Source organism: Kogia breviceps, chromosome 1 (assembly GCF_026419965.1).
Source record: "Kogia breviceps isolate mKogBre1 chromosome 1, mKogBre1 haplotype 1, whole genome shotgun sequence".
Taxonomy (NCBI): domain Eukaryota; kingdom Metazoa; phylum Chordata; class Mammalia; order Artiodactyla; family Physeteridae; genus Kogia; species Kogia breviceps.
Window position 1 is genome coordinate 122,369,147 of NC_081310.1, and position 18,387 is coordinate 122,387,533.

Here is an 18,387-nt window from a genome sequence, read left to right on the forward strand (position 1 = left end):
GGCCTCCCCGTCCCGCCCGCCGGCCTGTCATCTTCTGCCTGAGGCTGGGCCCCGGGCCCCGAGGGCGGTGAGAAGCAACGCCCCACCCGTGACATCTGACCCGAGCAGCAAAGAGACAGGAAGGAGAACCTCTGAAGGAGGCGCAGGCAGCCATGTGGAGGGCGGGGAGGAAAATCATTTATTGGATTGGCATTTCTCTTTCCTAATGATATTTACTTAACTGTATTTGACAGCGTTTACGAAACGTCTCCGGTAAACAGGATCTATACTCATTGCGCCTACAACTGCCTGTCAGCTCCTAAGCCAATCGCAATAATAATCGCTGGATCATCTTAAATGGGGCCAAACCGACGTTGGACAAAATCAATCTGCCATGTGCTGGCTCTGAAGGAAATCACTGGCAAGGTTTGACGAATTGCTTGCAGTCCCTCCAGCAACCCAAATCTGGCTGTCTTTCTTCCTCTTCGTCCCTGATTCTCTGCACCCCCTTCTCTCCCTTCTCTCTGAGCCGCTCCCCCTTCTATTTTACCCTTTCTCGCCGACTCCAGGTAATCTGAAATGGCACTGACCCTTCTCATCCTCTGATTACCTCTCTGAAGCATGAACTTGGGATAAAAATCACACATCAGAAAATTCGCCGTAATTATTTTGCGATGCTATCAGCATCGATCAATCACGCGCGGCCCAGTGCTGGAATGCCCGGCGCAGCCCGGGACGCCGAGTAGCGTCCGGCCTGACTGACAGTTTTGGTAATTAAGTGGTTGTATAGACCTCTCCGACTGTTCTAACAACCTTGTCAGGGCCTGTCTGTGGGCAGAACAAGCTGAAATCAATGTGCTTCTTGCTCTCTGAGCAGTTCTGATCGTGTACTCAGACTGATCGGGGAGGCGGAATCTGACAAAAGGAAAACAGCAGCTCTAAACGATCGGATTACGGGTGGTGGTGGGGGGAGGTATAAAGTTTACTTCTTTGTAAGGGGACGGAAGGACCAGAGGCGTGGATCAGGTCACTAGAGCTTCGCTGAATCCAGGGCGGCTGGCGGGAGGTGGAGCGAGAGGCAGGGTGCCTGTCACACCTGGGCGCCCGGGCTAGGCAGGCGGTACCTCGCCCACCCTCGAAGATGCGAGGTGCGGGTAGGGATCTTCCATGGCTGCAGCGGAGGGGCCCGGCCAGGCCGCGGAGTGCAGCGTCCCAGCAGGCAGAAGCCACATTTCGGCGGTACAATACATTTTCGCCCGGATTAGAGGCAGAGGCGGGCGGCTCAGTGTAAATGTCAGGCAGCAGATTTTAATAAAGGAATGTTCAGATTGTTAGATTGCGCTGTACAATGTGAGTTCTGTGCCGCACACCTCCTTCCCAATCCTGCTTCAACCGCCCCCAACCCCCATTCCCGTCACACCTCGGCGCGCGTTACAAATATATTACATATTCAGAGTGATCTCGCCGCGGCTCCCGCGGGAGGGGCACACTCTTGGAGCTTAACATCCACCACGCGGAGGGATGCAGGACACCGGGGCCGATTGCTGGCAGCAGGAACAGGAAAAAAGACCCAGGCCGGCCCTGATCTGCGGGCGCTTCTTTTACACTCCTACCCTCGAATCTCGGGAAGAAATTCCCACTGGGAAGGAGATACTAAAAGCGCCGAGCTAGGAGGCGGGACCTCCAATTCTTGGCCAAGGGGATCCAGTTAAGTGTATTTTAATTCTTTCACAACGGCCCTCCCAAACCTTAAAAACCTAACCAATTGCAGGCACACACACAAAAGGGGGAAGGGTAGCAAAATCAATCCGCCGAGTTCAAAGAGCCAGGGAGCGGGAGGAGGCTGCAGGATGCTTGGCGCCGGGCCGAGTTCGCAGCGGAGGGTCCCATCCACCGCGCAGAGGCGGCAGACCCCACCTGAAAGATACCTGGCTCTGTGTGTGTGTGTGTGTGTGTGTGTGTGTGTGTGTGTGTGTGTGTACTGGGGAGCGTCACACCCTAATCCATCCCACTGCTTGCCTGTCTACTCTCCCCTGCCAGCCAAGAGCCTCCCATCCTCAGAGAGAAAAATGTGTGTGGGCACATTACACACCATTAGGGAGACACTACGCTTTTAATGCGGCCTAATTAGTGCCGCTAACCGAGTAAATATTATTATATTGAATAATGATAATATGATGAAAATATTAATGCTTTTGAACTTTGCACGTGGGAGCCGTTCCTTCGGTACTCCCGGGACAGCCCAAGCACGCTCACATCCACCAGCAAACGCGGTCCGACGCATCTCCTGGATGACGAGCCCACAGGCCAGCTCAGGACATACATGGGTCTTTGCAGACACATAAACCCCGTTTGGGTCATGACATGTATCACCCACCATACAAAAGGCCTCCTTTCAATGGCGTCCTCTTTTTCTCTGGAGCAGGCCGTGAAAAGCCAACCACGCTGGGGTCCCTCTTTCCTGAACTTCTGTTCTGCACCCCAGGAATGTTTGGGTGTGCGTGCCGGGTGCGTTCCTCCTTAACAAGGGCCGCCAGACAGGTGGAGTTGCGGTAGAGGACCCACTTAATTAGCATTTAAATTCACAGCCCCCCTCTTATTGCCAAATACTTATCCCTTGGGAATTTGGTGCAAATCAGGAATTTAACAATTAGGAAATGTGGAAGGCTCCTCAAAATAGAGATTCGAAATCTTAATCCTCCTAGCCAGTTTGGAGGGTCAAGGGCATGGGGGAAGCGTGAACGGGTTGGGTGGAAGGCGCACAGTGACAGGCAATGGTGTGCCGGGCGTCCCAGTTGATCAGCATACCCACTCCCCCTTCCATCCTCGCACCCCACCCCACTCTTATGGAGCCCCAGGAGACAGAGACGAAGAGGCTGGCTGTCCAGTGCTCGCTGCCTGAAGACAGGCCAGCTCTTTCCTGGTTGCTGGGCTGGACAAGGGCAAAGGCCTAAGAAGAGTTTTCAAAGTTAGACGATCAGTCTGTCCGGGAAAGTGGGGATGCGTGGTCCCGGCTGGAGAGCGCCCCCTCTCGGGCCGAATTGCTTCATCCCCGCTGCTTGAGGGCCCACAGTTCATTTCCCGCACATTTTGGGACTCTTCTTCCCGGAAGCTACGTCCGCGCTAGCTGCTGCGCATCCAGCTGTTCTCCGAGGCAGCTCCTTCTCACCTGCCGGGTGCGTCCGGACCAGCGATTGCCTCCTAGACACGTGCCCAGTTCAGCAGATCCTGGGACAGAGTGGTTAAGCCGGGGTGAACCCTGGAGTTGGAGGATTTTGCAGACCCCCGAGAGGCTGCCAGAGTGGATGGAGGCCGTCCCCCGCTCCCCCGTTCCCTAGCAAGGTGTCTGGGAACCTAACCCCGCCCTCACCGGAGGCTGGAGCCGGGGCGGGGAGCTTTCAATTTGTTCCAGTGATGGCTCTAACTTAATAAGGCGATTGATTAGCGCTCAAAGTGCCGTTTTAATTAGCCGCTTGTTAATTAACATCGCAAATGAATTTCCCCTTCACTGATTGGCATCTTCGCCCAGCGCTCTGGGGCTTTCCTTTCTCCTCTGTCTCGGCCCCTCCATTCCCTCTGAAACTCAGGAGTTGGTAGAAGAATCAACTTCCTTCATGAACCTTAGAGGCTTAGGAGTTCTTTTCATAGCGGGGCGTGCTGCTGTCACACGCGGGCCCTTTCATTTCTCTAAAAGCCAGTCTTCAATGGACCATGATTCAGTTTAGAAGGAGTGACATAAAATCTCTCCCCACCTTCCCCCCTGGCCCCTCCAACTGCCTCCACTTTGTCGTTTTTTCTATCTCCACCCCTGACTTGGAGGGAGACTTCATTCTCCCTCCAGAATTTGGAACTCTAGAAAGTAGAAAGGAGTTGGGAATAGCGGCGGGCCTCCCCTATTCCGTTACAGCCCTGGTAGGAGGGAGCTGGACCATCTCTTGGGATCAAATCTAAGACTGTGTAACCTGCTGTAAAATTCTGCTGCTGAGGTCTGTGAACATGTGCAGTGAGTTACTCTTCACTCCAAGATGCTCCAAGAGTATCTTGTACCTTCCTGAAGCACACAGGAGAGAGCCCTAGAGCCAATATGCACCCACACATTGTAGCCCAGCACCCCGGTTAGGAGATTAAAGGTTCGACAATTTTTGGACATTATTGCACAATTATTACTCTTACCTACCGTATAAATCCCTATATATATCATATCCCTCTTTGGGATGCATCCCTTTTCTTTCATGACGGAACACACGCTTTGTTTCCTTTAAGAAGCCTTTCTGTTCCCCTCATCTCCTCCCAGGGTTGGACTCCCCACTCTTTCTTTTGCATCCCCATTGCAGCATATTCATGTTGCCATCATGGCATTGTGACAACTTCCAGCATGTTCAAATTCCTGTTAACTCTCTCATTCTCAAGCACCTGGCAGAGAATGCACATTCTGCAATGCTGATGGACTAAGTGAATGAACAAAATGAGTGAGGGAAGGAAGAAGTGAATAAACTACGGCTACCGTATGTTACCTATAGGTAGAAATAATTGCCACCTTTGCGTTGTTCATCTGTCAAACTCTTGCTTCACATTTTGTAAAGAGCTGATACATAGAAGGTCTTAGTAGGTCATCACAAATACCCTATTCTAGGCAAGGGTGACTCTCCCCTTTCATAGAGAAGGAAGTTGGTGACCAGAAAAGCTAAGTGCCTTTTGCTCAAGAACATTGGGAAGTGGCAAAATGAGACTAAAACTCCCTCTTCCGGCATCCTTTCATTTACATGTCTACTTGCCTTCCTGTTGATTGCTGGGCACAGCACAGATCTAACCCCCAAAAGAGAGCCAACTTCATTGGTCTCTTCTGAACTGCTGATCTTTGTGGTGAAGCTTATAGCACTCACAAATTTTATTATGATGTGAGAACTAGCTCTCAAAACTTTTATTACCCTAGGAAATTAGCAATTACATAGCCTATCTCTTTAACCTGTTGTTCTGTTAAAACAGTTTTCAGTTACCTTATTCTTTTCTCCAACTGTACCTTTTCTCTCTCTGCTCCCAATCTCCACCCTCTTGGTTTCAGTTTAAGGGACTCAGTTTCAGTGTGTTCATGTCTTTTCCTTAAGTATTATTTTCCTAAGCAAATATGCTTCAAATCCTTAAGCAGTTGGAAATACATTGATAGGCTGAAAAAAACAAAGAAGGAAAGCAAAGTATGCTTTCAACGTTTCTGTAGCTTTGTAAACAGCGAGAGGTCACACTATCGCCAGGGAGTCAACCTTGGTAGGAGAGCTTATTTGTGTATCTGGCATCTTTTACAAAAAGAAACAATAGCAGGCTCTCTCGGTTCGGGGCTCTTGGCGCCGCCCAGTGGACGGAAGCGCCTTTGCACCCCATTCCTGTCAGTTGGCATTGTCAAGTGGATCCCAAGAAACGTTCAAATTAAATATGATAGGAAGAAGCGCCAGCTCCAAGTTCACTGTAATCTATAGGTGTGTTTCTTCAAAGTTCAGTTCTGTTTTTTTTAAACTGATGCTCCAGTTTAACACAATCCCAAATACCAAATCTTGACTGTAAAAGAGGACCACTGAGAGTGTATTAAGAACAGAACTTGTAAAAATATGCGAATGTTTGAATAATTCTCTGTAGTGGGGAAGGAGCATCTTTAGTGGTGGTCTGGACTGATGTGTCCTTCAGAGACAGGAAGGAAAAGTTCTTTATTATTCATAGTTGGCAAAAAACCTGCTTTCTCTGAAGGAATTCCAAAATCTTCCAAAAATTAAAAAATTCTTTCTTCCTTTGTTTTTTATTTTTAAGAAAATGAAGACCTGAAAGTGGAAGATCATTTTCAAACCTATGTCAGTTTAGGGACTATATTTCTTTGTATGTTAAATTCAATGGGAAACTGAGATTAAGCCAGTTAATGCATTTCCTTTCCTATATGTGGAATTGAAAATGTGACTGATCTGCACCCTGTTCTATTTCTAAACTTTGATTTTTAAACGAAAAGTTAATTATGCTTGCTCTGCCAGAAAGTGCATGACTTCTTGGGTATAAACATCATGTATACCCTCAGGAAAAAAATGGCAAAAGAGGAATGTGTCTGGGTAAAAAAGAACTGAGGAAAGTTAAAAAACAAAACCCCAGCTGTGAAGAATTTTTTCATTAAGTTTGCCATCTAGTCTTTGAGTTCCTCTTTTGGATCTTCAGGCCACTACTAGCATTTCCTCTCGGCCTGCAGGGATCCCCAAATAGGACCTTGATAATAAGCAAGGTCGTATTTTCCCCTCACAATTGTGGCTCCCCAAAGCTAATATCCTAACATCCCACTCCAAGAAATCTACCATCTTAACCTTTTCTTAAGAAAAGCTCATCTGAGACATTCACAAGGTGGGGGCCTACTGGGCTTCCCTTTGCTTTGCTTTAGAGTTTTCACAAAATGAACAGTCCGCCTGCCCCCTGCCCCAGTACTTCCACTTTCTCTCTCCCTTTCTTTCTAGATTTCATTTTTTCGTAGGGTCATATTTCTGTCTCCCCTGATAATGTTGTGAATTATTCCAAGCAAAAACTCCTGTCGAACCGCCCAACACAAGCTGTGAGATCAGCCTTTTGAGCTCTTGAGTCATTTTAAGCGTCGGAACAAAACAAAAAACAGGCCTAAATGATTATTTATCAAGGTCGAGAATAATTGATTTGCGCAGTGCCGTCAGTTCTGGATTTTAAATTTGTTTTCTCCCCCTCCCCACTTCCCACCCAGAACAGGCAGCGAGGGAAATGCGGGTTGGAGCCCCGGGTCTGGGAGGAAACCTCCGTCGGGAAGTTGTTGGGTGATGTCTTAATGAGAAGAATCCGAATTGATATTTGAAGGGAGAAGAATGTGTAGAGTCCGCCTGCAGTTTCAGGCAGCCCCAGCGCCCTTCCTACAGAAGCCAACTGTGCCAGGCGTGCCGGGGGACCGGCCCTGTGGGCGGGACACTGCAGCCTTCGATAAGAGAGATGCCCTCTTAAGTCCCAGGCCCTTGATTCCGAAATCCCGGGGCGCGAGGCCGAAGCCCGGCCTGCAGGCTCCCAGGAGGATCTGCCTGGCCAGTGCGCAGTTCTCGCTCCAAAGGCGGCTGATCCAACCACTCTCCAGGCATCATTCAGGCTCTCCTCGGTTTCCCTGCCCAGGGTGGCTCGACCCCACCCGGCGGGCCCACCACGCGCTCCCGAGGGGCTCCCCGCACCCGCTCAGGCCGGCGTCGGCCTCTGCCTGCAGCTGGTTCCGTGTCCCCACCTCGGCTCACCAAACCCGGCTCGTCCGCCAAACTCCCCTCGCCTTCTGAGAAAAGCGAGAGCTTCCTGGATCGTACATCTCCTCGCCTCAGTCTTCCCTCTCCCCGCTGTTCTCCTCGGAGACAGGCCCGTGAGAAAACATGCACGAAGATGATAAGAAACAGGTCAACACGCCCTGGAAACAGTGCGGGATTTTTCTGGGTCAAACACATCGAATTCCCTAGGAAAACGCAGGAAGGATGAGTCTCCCACCTATCCCCTTCCGGACCGAGGGCTCACACAGATGCAGTTCCAACAGAAAGGCAATACTTTGTCCCAGGAGGTCATCTGCCTCCCTGACATTCCCCCCCCGCCCCCCCTCCCAGCCAAGTCCTCAATAGAAAAAAACCGTTCCTCGAAAAGAGACTTGCAGAACCGCAACTAAACCCCAGATTTCGGCCCAGCCCTGGGAGACTTAAAAGGCCATTTTCTACCATCATCCTGCACCTAGTCATGGAAGCGATGCCAGCCACTCAGATTCATAGGGTTCTTAAAATGGTAATTTGGAGTAAAATGTAACTCAGAGAACTTTGAATCATTCATTAGCACCTTATAATTACTCTGCTAATTAGGTTGACACGGCACTTAATCAGGAGTAATACGCCGTCTTGTCACTGGCACTTCCCATTACTCTGACATTCAACAAGAGACAGGTTGGAGACGTCCTAGAGAAAATAATGCAAGTTGATACCCTCCGACGAGGCGTCACAGTCAAGCCATGTTCCAGGTCCCAAGTGGATCCACAGTGACTGTTTCCTTTCCAAAAGAGCGGCCGGAGAGGGCGAGGGAGGGCGGGAGGGGGGGGGGGGAGAGAGAGGAGAAGAGAGAGAGAGGGAGAAGTTGAGAGAATGAGATCTGGCTGGGGGCAAGGAGGGAGTACGCGCTGCTGACCCACCACTCGGGTTCCGGAGCCTCATGCCAGCCTGACACCACAGTGAACCGTAGCTGCCCTCGGCGCTGGAGAACACCTCGGGTCATTATTTCCCCCGCTCGGGAGAACGTGTCTGGCCAGGCATTTCTTCCAGCACGGGCCCTGACTGGAGACCGGGCTGGGACCCGTGTTTTGAGCAGCAGGCCTCTTGTCCTCCACCCCTCCCGAGAGTGCCGAGTGCACGCGGATCCCGCTCCATTTCCCCTTCAGGTACCCGCCGCCCAGCGGGGCAGAGCCGGGACGCCCGGGCTCCTTGAGGAAAAATCAGAGCTCGGAGTCCGCCCACCCACCCAGAGCTCCGGTTGCTGGAGTTACACACTTTCCTGTGGGTTCCTTTAGGGAGTCCCTTCCTCTGTTCTCAGTGTCCTTGGACTATTCAAGAGCGTGTCTGGGGAGGTGCGTGGCGGCAGCGCTGGCGTCTAAAGGTAAGCCGACCAGATTCCTTTTCCCTTCCTGTCCTCTTTCCCCTCCCTCTTCGGACTTCTTAATGGGCAAAGCATTACTATTTTCTCGCTCTTTTCTTTATTTCCTTTTCTTTCTGTTTTTCTAAAAGCTCCTCTGGTTCCCTTCTATAGTCTCCCTGTGCTTTCTTCCCCTCTCTCCCTTTGCCCTCGCGCGTGATTGCGGACGCCGGGACCACCGTACGACTAGTTGTTTGGCTTTGGGTTGCAGGCAAAGGGACATGCGGGTTCTGAAAAGCGCAGCGGGGCCCGAGCTGAGACCGCTGACGGGCTCGCGAGCCAAGCACCCATTGGCTCCCGGCACGTCGGCGTCGCTCACTCGCGCGGGCGCGGCCAATGAGGGCGCGGAGACCTGCGCGCGGCCTCGGCGGCGGGGGCGCGGGCCGGGCGCGGCGCGTGGAGCGGCGGCAGTGGCCGTGACGTCATGGGAGGGGGTCGGCGCCGCCCGCTAGCCGCCGGATTACAAGTGAATGCGCCCGGCAGCGGCCGGAGTCGTTCGGCGCCGCGACTCCGCCACCTCCTCCGCCTGTGCCTGCTCTTTCTTTTCCTCCTCCTCCTCTTGTTGCCGAGACCACTGCGGCGGTGTCTGCTCCACAACTTTCCAAGAAAGTTCAGAAACTCGGCACCGGGGCGTCCGAGTCGCGCGCGGCCACCACCTCGGGGAGCCGCTGGGCAGCTCCGAGGGCGCGCGGCTGCCCGGGCTTCGCGGTCGCTGCACCTGCCCCGTCCGCCGCCGCCGCTGCCGCCTGGTGCCAGGCTGTGGGCAGACCCTGGCGGCGGCGGCAGCGGCGGCGGCGTCGGGGTCACCTCCTGCTGCCTGCACCTCCGTCTGGCTCTCCTGCGCCGCCACCGCCGCGCCACGTGCGCGATCGTTCCTGGAGCGCACGCTCGGTGCTTCCTCAACAATTTTTGTAACTTTCCCCCTCTATCTTCCTTTCTCCAAACTCCTACTTTTTGCATTAGGGTGCAAAAAAAAAGTGTCGCAAGTGTCCACGGATTGCCACCTCCCAATTTTTCTTCCCTCCCCGCCCCACTTTTTTTGTTTGTTTGTGTTTTAAGCGGCGACAACATTGTTTCGTGTTATTCTGTTTTACGATCGATAGCTTCCTTTGCTTGGTCGGGGCGGCAGCGGAGCGGCGGAGTGGCGTGGACCTCATGTAGAAATGACAACAATGGAAGGGGCCAGCGGGTCGAGTTTTGGAATAGACACGATTTTGTCCAGTGCCAGTTCGGGCAGCCCCGGCATGATGAATGGAGATTTCCGCCCGCTCGGCGAGGCCAGGACCGCGGATTTTAGGAGTCAGGCCACTCCGTCTCCGTGTTCGGAGATTGATACTGTAGGGACGGCGCCTTCCTCTCCCATCTCGGTCGCCATGGAGCCCCCGGAACCGCATGTGATAGCGGACGGTCCCCAGCATCACCACCACCTCCACCACAGCCAACAGCCGCCGCCGCCGCCAGCCACGGCCCCCACGCAAAGTTTGCAGCCTTCGCCGCAACCGCAGCCGCCGCAGCCACCCGCCCAGCAGCTGGGCTCGGCCGCCTCGGTCCCCAGGACTTCCACTTCTTCTTTTTTAATTAAGGACATCTTGGGCGACAGCAAACCTCTGGCGGCGTGTGCACCGTACAGCACCAGCGTCTCCTCTCCCCACCACACCCCGAAGCAGGAGAGCAACGCAGCACACGAGAGCTTCAGGCCAAAGCTCGAGCAGGAGGACAGCAAAGCCAAACTCGACAAGCGGGAAGAGTCCCAGAGCGACATCAAATGCCACGGTGAGTCGCGCCGCCTCGGCTCCCTCAGCCGTCTAGTTTCTCCTCCTCTTGCTTCCCTGTCTCCCCTTCTGTCTCCCGCGAATCTCTGCTGGGATTCGAAGGCGATTCTCAGCTTCTAAGGCGATAGCGCCACGGTCAAAAACTGCAAGCGGGAGGGAGGCCTGGGCGTGCGATTTGGGGACTCGTCCCAAGTTCTGATTATTGTTACATTTCTACCTCCCAACCCTCACCACCATCCAGCTCCTTTCTTTGTTTTACTTCATTTTAATTTATTAGGAAGGGGTCAGAGGCGGAGGGTATCTGACGGGAAATACTTTAGTGTTTCGTAGTGCCTAGGGGTGTGATCACAACGTGGTGCTTATTATTTAATGCAAATCATTCCATTCTTCCTACACACCGTATTTTCTAAACACCGGAACGGGAATTATCAGATATAGCGAAGGGAAAAGTTCCGAAGTGATTAACAGGGAAACTTTTTTAAAAAAATTATTAGATCGTGATTAATATAGGGAAGGCCACACGGTAAAAAATTATAATTAGTGTTTCAATTTAAAAATATACTCTTCCTACCCCTTGGCGCTAACTGAATATCTGTATTTCAGTGAGTTTTGGCCCCTTACAAGTAAATTGGGAGGTAGCATTTATGAAAGTAAAATTTTATGGAATTGGATATCTATTTTTGTAAAATCAGAAGATGGCAATGGAATTGTCCTTCAACTCCCTTTTTCCACTTTCTCCCCAGAGAATGTCATAAGTGTTCTGGTCTTTGCATGGCAAAAGAGTGTTAACATATGAGGAGAGTTCTCTTTTTTCCCTTTACTGATAAGCTTATTATTATTATTAATCTTTGTCATCTCTGGGAAAGATGTGTGCTGACTGGAAGGTAGGATATTGCCTCTTCATTTTACTATTGTATCATTAGCATAATAGTGCCCAAAACAGATGTACAGTCTGGTCTGGCGATTTTTTGTGCACCAACCTCCCCAGTGGGTCAATTAGAGAGATTATGGTTCTTCCTGCAGGGAAGATCAAGGAGCACAGCAAAAACGGGTACAAACAGAGGGACTGACATATCGATTTCCCAGCATTTCAGTAAAAAACCAAAGTTGACAAATAGAATCCGGAAATCTCTGGGCTGTCACCTGGATGGGCTCAGTGATTCTGAGCTGAACGCAGCGTCTGGGAGACATTCTTTCTGAAGCTTTAAGAGACCTGATGCAAACAGCTGCAGAGAGCTTGATCCAACATTTCCCAAGTGCATTTGAAAAAAGGAAAACAAATGCTTATAAGTTTTAGTAAACAGGAGAAGTAAAATGAAAAAAGTGCCCCCTTCTCAAAAGAAAAAAGTTGAAAGACCTTTTAAAAACTAGCACATAAGAAAATATGAAGTCAGAGTGAAAACAGTAATGGAAAAGGACAGTGTCTCCCCCCAGTCAAGGAAACAATTAAGAAAAGGACACTTTATCATAAAGTTTTTTTTTTCTTTTTCATTTCCAAAGACAGGAAGATCCAGCACTCTTTTGGAACCCTCTTAGGAGCTCTGCACAAGCCTCCACACTCCCTAGCCAGCAGTTGGTCCTCTTCCTCCATACTGGCTAGGGTCCAAGTATGTTTATAAGGAAGGTGACAGAGTATAGTTCCCCCACCCCCAGACCAGCAGCTGGCTTGGGAATGTGGAAGTGTGTGCCAGGAGGACACTCCATCCTTCCCCATTCCAGGCTACCTTATGGCCGTGTCTGGGTTTCTACGTAGGAACAAAGGAGGAAGGAGACCGGGAGATTACGAGTAGCCGAGAGAGTCCCCCTGTGAGAGCCAAAAAACCTCGCAAAGCCAGGACGGCTTTCTCCGACCACCAACTCAATCAACTGGAGCGTAGCTTTGAGCGACAGAAGTACCTGAGTGTGCAGGACCGCATGGACCTGGCAGCTGCGCTCAATCTCACTGACACCCAGGTCAAGACCTGGTACCAGAACCGCAGGTAAGGGAGGTTGTGTGGGAGAGCAAAGGCGTCTGGCCATCCAGGTCAAGACTACTACACTGATCTTCTTCCCTCCTGGCCTCGGAGACACTAAGGACTCAGAGGGCCCTGAGCTGGCAGTCGGGGGCTTTCTGGCTGGAGAAGGGATTAGCCACACCTCCAAGGTGAAAGGGATCGTTGGGTAGCTGGAGTTTGGAGAATTTTGCACTTCTAAGTGTCCTTAACAAATATGCTAGTTTCTCCCTCAAACCTGAGTGGCTGAAATTTACCCCATTTTGCCCCCAAATCAATCAAGCCACACCTTTTCAAACTGAGACATAGGTGTCGGAGACACTCAGGCCCATAAAACCTGTGCATTGCACCCTTTTGGGCCTGCCCCAGGATGGTTCCAAATATCTATAGCCAGTCACACAGTCTGGCTGTATCCATCCTGGAAGAGCTGACCCACTGTCTTCAGCTTAAAAGTCCTTGCTTGGCCTGTGAGTCAGTCGGGAGAGGTAGAGTTGGCAGCCGGTTGGGCATCTAGACTGAGGGTCTGTCCCCTATTCTGGCCACCTCAGAGCCCTCCAGGAACCACGGCTTCCCTTGAAAGGAAATTAGTAAAGGGGCTGACAGTACTTGTAGGCCCCTGAACTGCAGTGTGAACCCAACCTGTGTAGTCTGGGGCCGAGGTTATGCCGAGTTTCCAAGCCTGACGGTTGTCTCCCTTGTCTCGATTTTCTCTCCCCCTCCTTTTCTCTCATTTGTGTTCTAATCGTCCATAAGTGTGATTGGAAATGCCCATCCAGTTGTCATCTTTACCATAATTTTCTGTCTCATTACATACGGTTTCAGCCACCCTAATTCTGTCGGAAAACATTAGTGTCATTTGTAGCCAATTTAAAATGGGCGACATGTTTATTAATTTGGCTGGAGCTGCCGGGTATGGAGGGCCCACCAGCCCTGCGTTCCGTCAGGAGGCATCTGAGCAAAGGCCTGCTGCCTATTCTTCCTAGTGGGGTGCGGTGGGGGAGGGAGGAGCCCGAGAAGAGCTGATCACAGGTTTTAATTGTTACTCTCTCTCAGAGGAGAAAAGATCCTGAAATGCATTTTTCCCCTCCTGGAATGGCCCGGAGGTACTGTCCCCATGGGAGAGTCCTCCCTCAAACGAATTCCGTTTTGAAACCCTTGTCACCTTCCTGGCTCTTAACCCCGCCCCCCCCCAACACCTGCCGTAAGGTCCTGTCAGGCTGGTGAGAGAGATGTGTCTCCACAGCCCTGGGGACCAAGAGGGCCAGGGGTCCAAGGCCCAGGAGTCTCTCTCTGTGTCCCTTTGTTTATGGTTTCTTCTCACTCGGCCAGGAGGAAAGGGGGAGGGGCAGAGAGTGGACCCTCTGGGATTGCTGGGGAGCCACTTGGGGAAGGAAATTAGACGAAGAGGGAGAAGACTGCCTATAGAAAGAGTGGTCTCCGTTGGCCTCCAGGAAAGTTTCAGGAAGTAGCCAAACAATAACGGCGGGGGGGGGGGCGACGCCAGAGCAAAAAGTCAGGAAAAGGTAGCAAAGATTGGAGAATTTTATTTATGAATGTCTCAGGCATTGATGGCATCGTTTGGGAAACTGACTTGGATTTGGGTGATTCTGGGAGGGAGAGGGTGGGATAGGGGGCTAGGAGGTGCGCTTCATTCCTGATTCTCAGCAGTCTCTAAGTCTTCCTGTGCTCCCCGAGGAAGAGGAGGCAGGTGATGGGGGAGAACGGGCCTTGGTGCCTGGGCAGTGCCCACAGCTGCAGGGTGCACGCACGCCTGCTTTTATTTCAGGACCAAGTGGAAGCGGCAGACTGCGGTGGGCCTGGAGCTGCTGGCCGAGGCAGGGAATTACTCGGCACTGCAGAGGATGTTTCCGTCGCCTTATTTCTACCACCCAAGCTTGCTGGGCAGCATGGACAGTACTACTGCCGCGGCGGCGGCTGCCGCCATGTACAGCAGCATGTACCGGACTCCTCCTGCGCCCCATCCCCAGCTTCAGCGGCCCCTGGTGCCCCGAGTGCTCATCCACGGCCTGGGGCCTGGGGGACAGCCGGCCCTCAATCCCCTGTCCAACCCCATCCCAGGCACCCCGCATCCCCGGTGAAGAGCAAGTCACTGTCCCTCCCTGTCCCCTCCCCGACCCGGACAGCTGCCTCTCCTCTCCCGGCACCAGGCTGTCCGGCCTCCCTTGCAGCCAACCGGGAAGCAAAGAAGTAAGAGAGGAAGACACTCACCAGCGGGTGGAGGGGGGGCCCAAAGAGGAGCCAGCCCTCCACTCTCCATCTCCCCACCCCCAGAGACAGGGCTGGAAAGCTCCCGCACAGCAGTGTGACTGGCGAAAACGCCGACTCCACACAAAGTGCGACCAGTAAGTGAAAACATCAACAAAAACAAAACCTCAAGTTCTTTTTAAAAAATGACTTTAGGGACAAGCAGGAGGGAGGGAGGGGGGTGGGGTAAGGAGGGAAGAAAGAAGGGCACGGAGAGGAAACCACACAGGCAGAGAGAATTGTAGATGAACAGCCTCAAATTCCGAGGCAGAGGGCGTTGCCGTGGACATTCCGACTGCCCCAGAGAAAAGAGGAGGGTAACTGAGAACTTTGCACTGATTTCTCATGACCTTTTTTCTTTTGGAAAAGTGGCATGCTCCATAATATGAAAAAAAAATGTACATTTGAAAGACTGAGTGATAAGTGATATATCATATTTATTATATGTTGTCCAAAAAAGAGTCACTTATATACATTAGTAAAACATGATTTTTCTTTTCATGTCTTTTTGATTCAGTAAAATAAATGCTTAGACAAAAATATAGATTTTTTTGTGATTGAAAATTACAGAAATAAAGTTTATTTTTTTTTAACAAGCGATGAAATCCAAGGGAGCTGATTTTACTGAAGCAGAACGTACTATGATGAAATGTGTCACTTGGTTTAGGAAAACAAAATCCCCTCTGGAATATTAGGAATTTACAAAATCTGTAAAGATGTTGGGCTGACTTGTATAAAAACAGCTCCATTTTTCACGGTGGCCTCTTCCGAGCCGTTATTCGATATGTGTGAACTTCTTTCTTTTTAAGTGGATGATTTCAGATCAGTTCGTGAGGCCGCGGGAGAAAATCTGCGCTTGTCGGCTGTTGGTGCTTGCCAAGTAGGCGGCCAACTTTCCCTGCTGTCCCGGCCTGCCTGGCAGTCCCTGCCGAACCGGGTCTGTACGCCCCTCCTCCTTCTCCTAGGGCTCCTCCTGGGGCGGTGAGGGCTCGGAGCGCTAGGCAGCGGAGACGCCGGCAGGGGCTGGGCTGCGGGCGGGCGAGCGGGCGGAGATGCGGCCCTCGCAGCTGTTCTGCAGCCCACGGCCGGGCGCCCGCGCGGCAGGACAGCCTGCAAGCAGGAGGCTGCAGGGCGCGCAATTAGGGCGCCCGGGGGGACTCTAGAGGCCTAGCTAACAAACCCTGGTCGTGCTTTGATCGTGGGCTTCTCATTCCCCAGCGGGCATCCAACCCCTAGCCCCGAGCCGAGTCTCTTGTCCTAGTGAGTTGGCTGTGCTGGGATGTCGGGAGCGGAATGCAACTCTGGCCCAGACAGGTGTGCCAGGCTTTTTATCCGCGTCCCTGGATCTTTTGGGACCGCAAAATGAGAGGCCCTGCTCAGAGGGTAGTGGAGGCCAGCTCCCTGCTTTGGGTGTGTGTGTGTGTGTGTGTGTGTGTGTGTGTGTGTGTGTGAGAGAGAGAGAGAGAATGAGTGTGTACGTTTTCGTAGCACCTCGGCCAGAGCCGGACCTCAGCCACAGGCCCCCCTCCCCCACTAGCTCCCAAGAGGCTCAGCACTCCAGACGAGGAAGAACTAGAGGGGGTGGGTGTACATTTCCGGGGCTTCTCCCACCTTCTCCAGCCCCAAGGTCACTTCTCGAGTAGTCAGAGAGTTGGATCCCTGTCTGGGTATCCTTATATCTCCATCTTCACTTCTGCCCTAGTACATAGTCAAAGGAGTAAGACCTGCAGCTAAAACCATCCAGACCCGTTTTCCAACTTTCTCTGATGTTTGAATCTTAGTAGAGTTATAAAAGCATTTAAAAAAATGTGGAGTGCTGTGGGAGTGTGTGTTGGGGAGGAGAGGGAAGGAAGAAGGAAAGAAAGGTGAAATCCAGGAGGAAATTGCCTCCGCAGCCTTGATCAGACCTGGGCTAATTAAGGAGTAGTTTGCAGATTTCTCTCCAGCTCATCAATTTGCTTTAAAAGTGGTCTTGGTCTTGTTTGATTCTAACAAAAGTGTTTGGACTGGCCCTTCTCATTTTCTTCCCGCTGAGCTGGGACAAACTCAAACAGCTGGGCTGGGCTGGAAGCTGGGCGCGACTGTGTCCAGTGGGAGTGCCCATTGCCTGGGTACTCAGCAGACTCTCCTTGTTCTGTCTTAGCTGCTGTTGGGTTTTACAATCACGCTTAAATAGGTCACAAATGGTCTGCCTGGGCCTAAAAAGGCACTCTCCAAGGCTTGGGGGTGCTACAGCTTCTCGATGCATTGGCTCCAGGGCTGGTCATTTTCGGGGGTGGGGGGGAAAGGGGGACCTGGGAATTCACTGGAGCTCACACATTCTAAGTTCCCTACAAAGAATGACCTCAAGTCCAGTTGGGAAATGCACATAAACAAACCTTCAAATACAAACCAGGCCATAGCACCCATCTGCTACCAGCAGCCCGCCAGCAGCCTGCCAGCCACTCTGCTGAGGAGCCTGCCAGCTACCCCTTCACTCTCAAGGCCAAACTTGGACTCCATAGGTGGACAATGAAGGGGGAAGCACTATGTCTACAGAGACCAAGGTTTCTTAATTAACCTCATATTCCACTGCTGCTAGCAATTAGGTTTGACACCAGAGTCCTCCCAAATGTGCTTTTGCTTCAAAGTCACGTTTTCTTTCACCCCCTAAACCATGCAGCTGAAAGTATAAATTCCCCTTCTACATTTGTGTTGGTTACTTCCTGTTGCATAGAAGTTGGCAAAAGGAGTATGTGTGTGTGTGTGTGTGTGTGTGTGTGTGTGTGTGTGTGTGGTGGCAGGACTGTTGTCCCAGGAAGAAAGTTGAGTGCTGGATTCCTTCTTTTCATTCTTTTCTTTCTGCAGCAGTACCACCTCAGCAGGTTCCCTTCTATTCAAACATCCCCAAACTATTGCTTACAAGTCAAATGCAAACATAGTCCTTTCCCTCAAAAGGGGTCCTTCAGTCGTGCCTGCCCAACAAAGTAGCAATGTTGGCTAAAAGGTGAGGAGTGCAACACCAAGTTTTCCAAAAAGCAAAGAACAGGATAATAGACAAAGGTCTTTTCACAAGGGAGATCCAGATTTAGTTATGGAGGCTCAGAGGACTGTTGGCCCTGGGAGCTGCACTTCTTTTCTTTTCCCCACCTTCAGCTGGTGTTGGAAGGGCACTCCATGGCTAACTCCATTTGGATTGCTCCTTTGGTTAAACTGGGGACTGGCAAAACAGGGATTTTCAGGGGGCATTCTTTGCTTGCTACAGAAACACAGGAGAACAAACTTGTTTCAGAGAGATGTTTAGACACTCACAAAGGCCCCTTACATTTGCTCTCCTCAAGATCAGCTCTGCGACTCCAGCAAACCTAGCACAAATCTGTAGTGAGTATGGAGTAAGAAGTTAACTCCCCAACTAGCAGCCAGGTGTTCTAGCCCAAGCCAGCAATTTTCAGTGAGTTGCAAAGTTATGAGTGCTGCTTGCTTCCATGCCTCCAGCAAATATACCTACCACCTTGTAACAGTTTATTTTTGCTCCCCCGTCCTTAAAATGAAAGTCCACATGATGGCAAATTAGACAGCTGATTTCCTCTGTTGCAAATAAAACCGTTTACCCTCAAACCAAGACTTCCATCCTCCTCCCTCCCTGCCATCTGACTCTTGCCGAGGCAGCCCTTGCCCAGGAGTTTGCCATATCCCACCTCCCCTCTTTAAACAGG

General features: G+C 51.5%; 1 protein-coding gene across 1 annotated transcript; it reads left to right on the top strand.

The window, feature by feature from the left end:
* Window positions 1–9,827: 9,827 nt before the first annotated feature.
* Window positions 9,828–14,526, top strand: BARHL2 (BarH like homeobox 2). The gene is made up of 3 exons (XM_059072841.1): window positions 9,828–10,437; window positions 12,190–12,415; window positions 14,214–14,526. The coding sequence occupies exons 1-3, from the start codon at window positions 9,828–9,830 to the stop codon at window positions 14,524–14,526; spliced, it is 1,149 nt and encodes a 382-aa protein (XP_058928824.1).
* The last annotated feature ends 3,861 nt before the right edge of the window (window positions 14,527–18,387 follow it).

Bases quoted from the DNA above. Each gene is read 5' to 3' on its own strand.
- BARHL2 (XM_059072841.1), top strand. From the start codon at position 9,828: ATGACAACAATGGAAGGGGCCAGCGGGTCGAGTTTTGGAATAGACACG. The intron at 10,438-12,189 runs GTGAGTCGCGCC...GTTTCTACGTAG, and splicing joins GAGCGACATCAAATGCCACG to GAACAAAGGAGGAAGGAGAC. The intron at 12,416-14,213 runs GTAAGGGAGGTT...CTTTTATTTCAG, and splicing joins ACCTGGTACCAGAACCGCAG to GACCAAGTGGAAGCGGCAGA.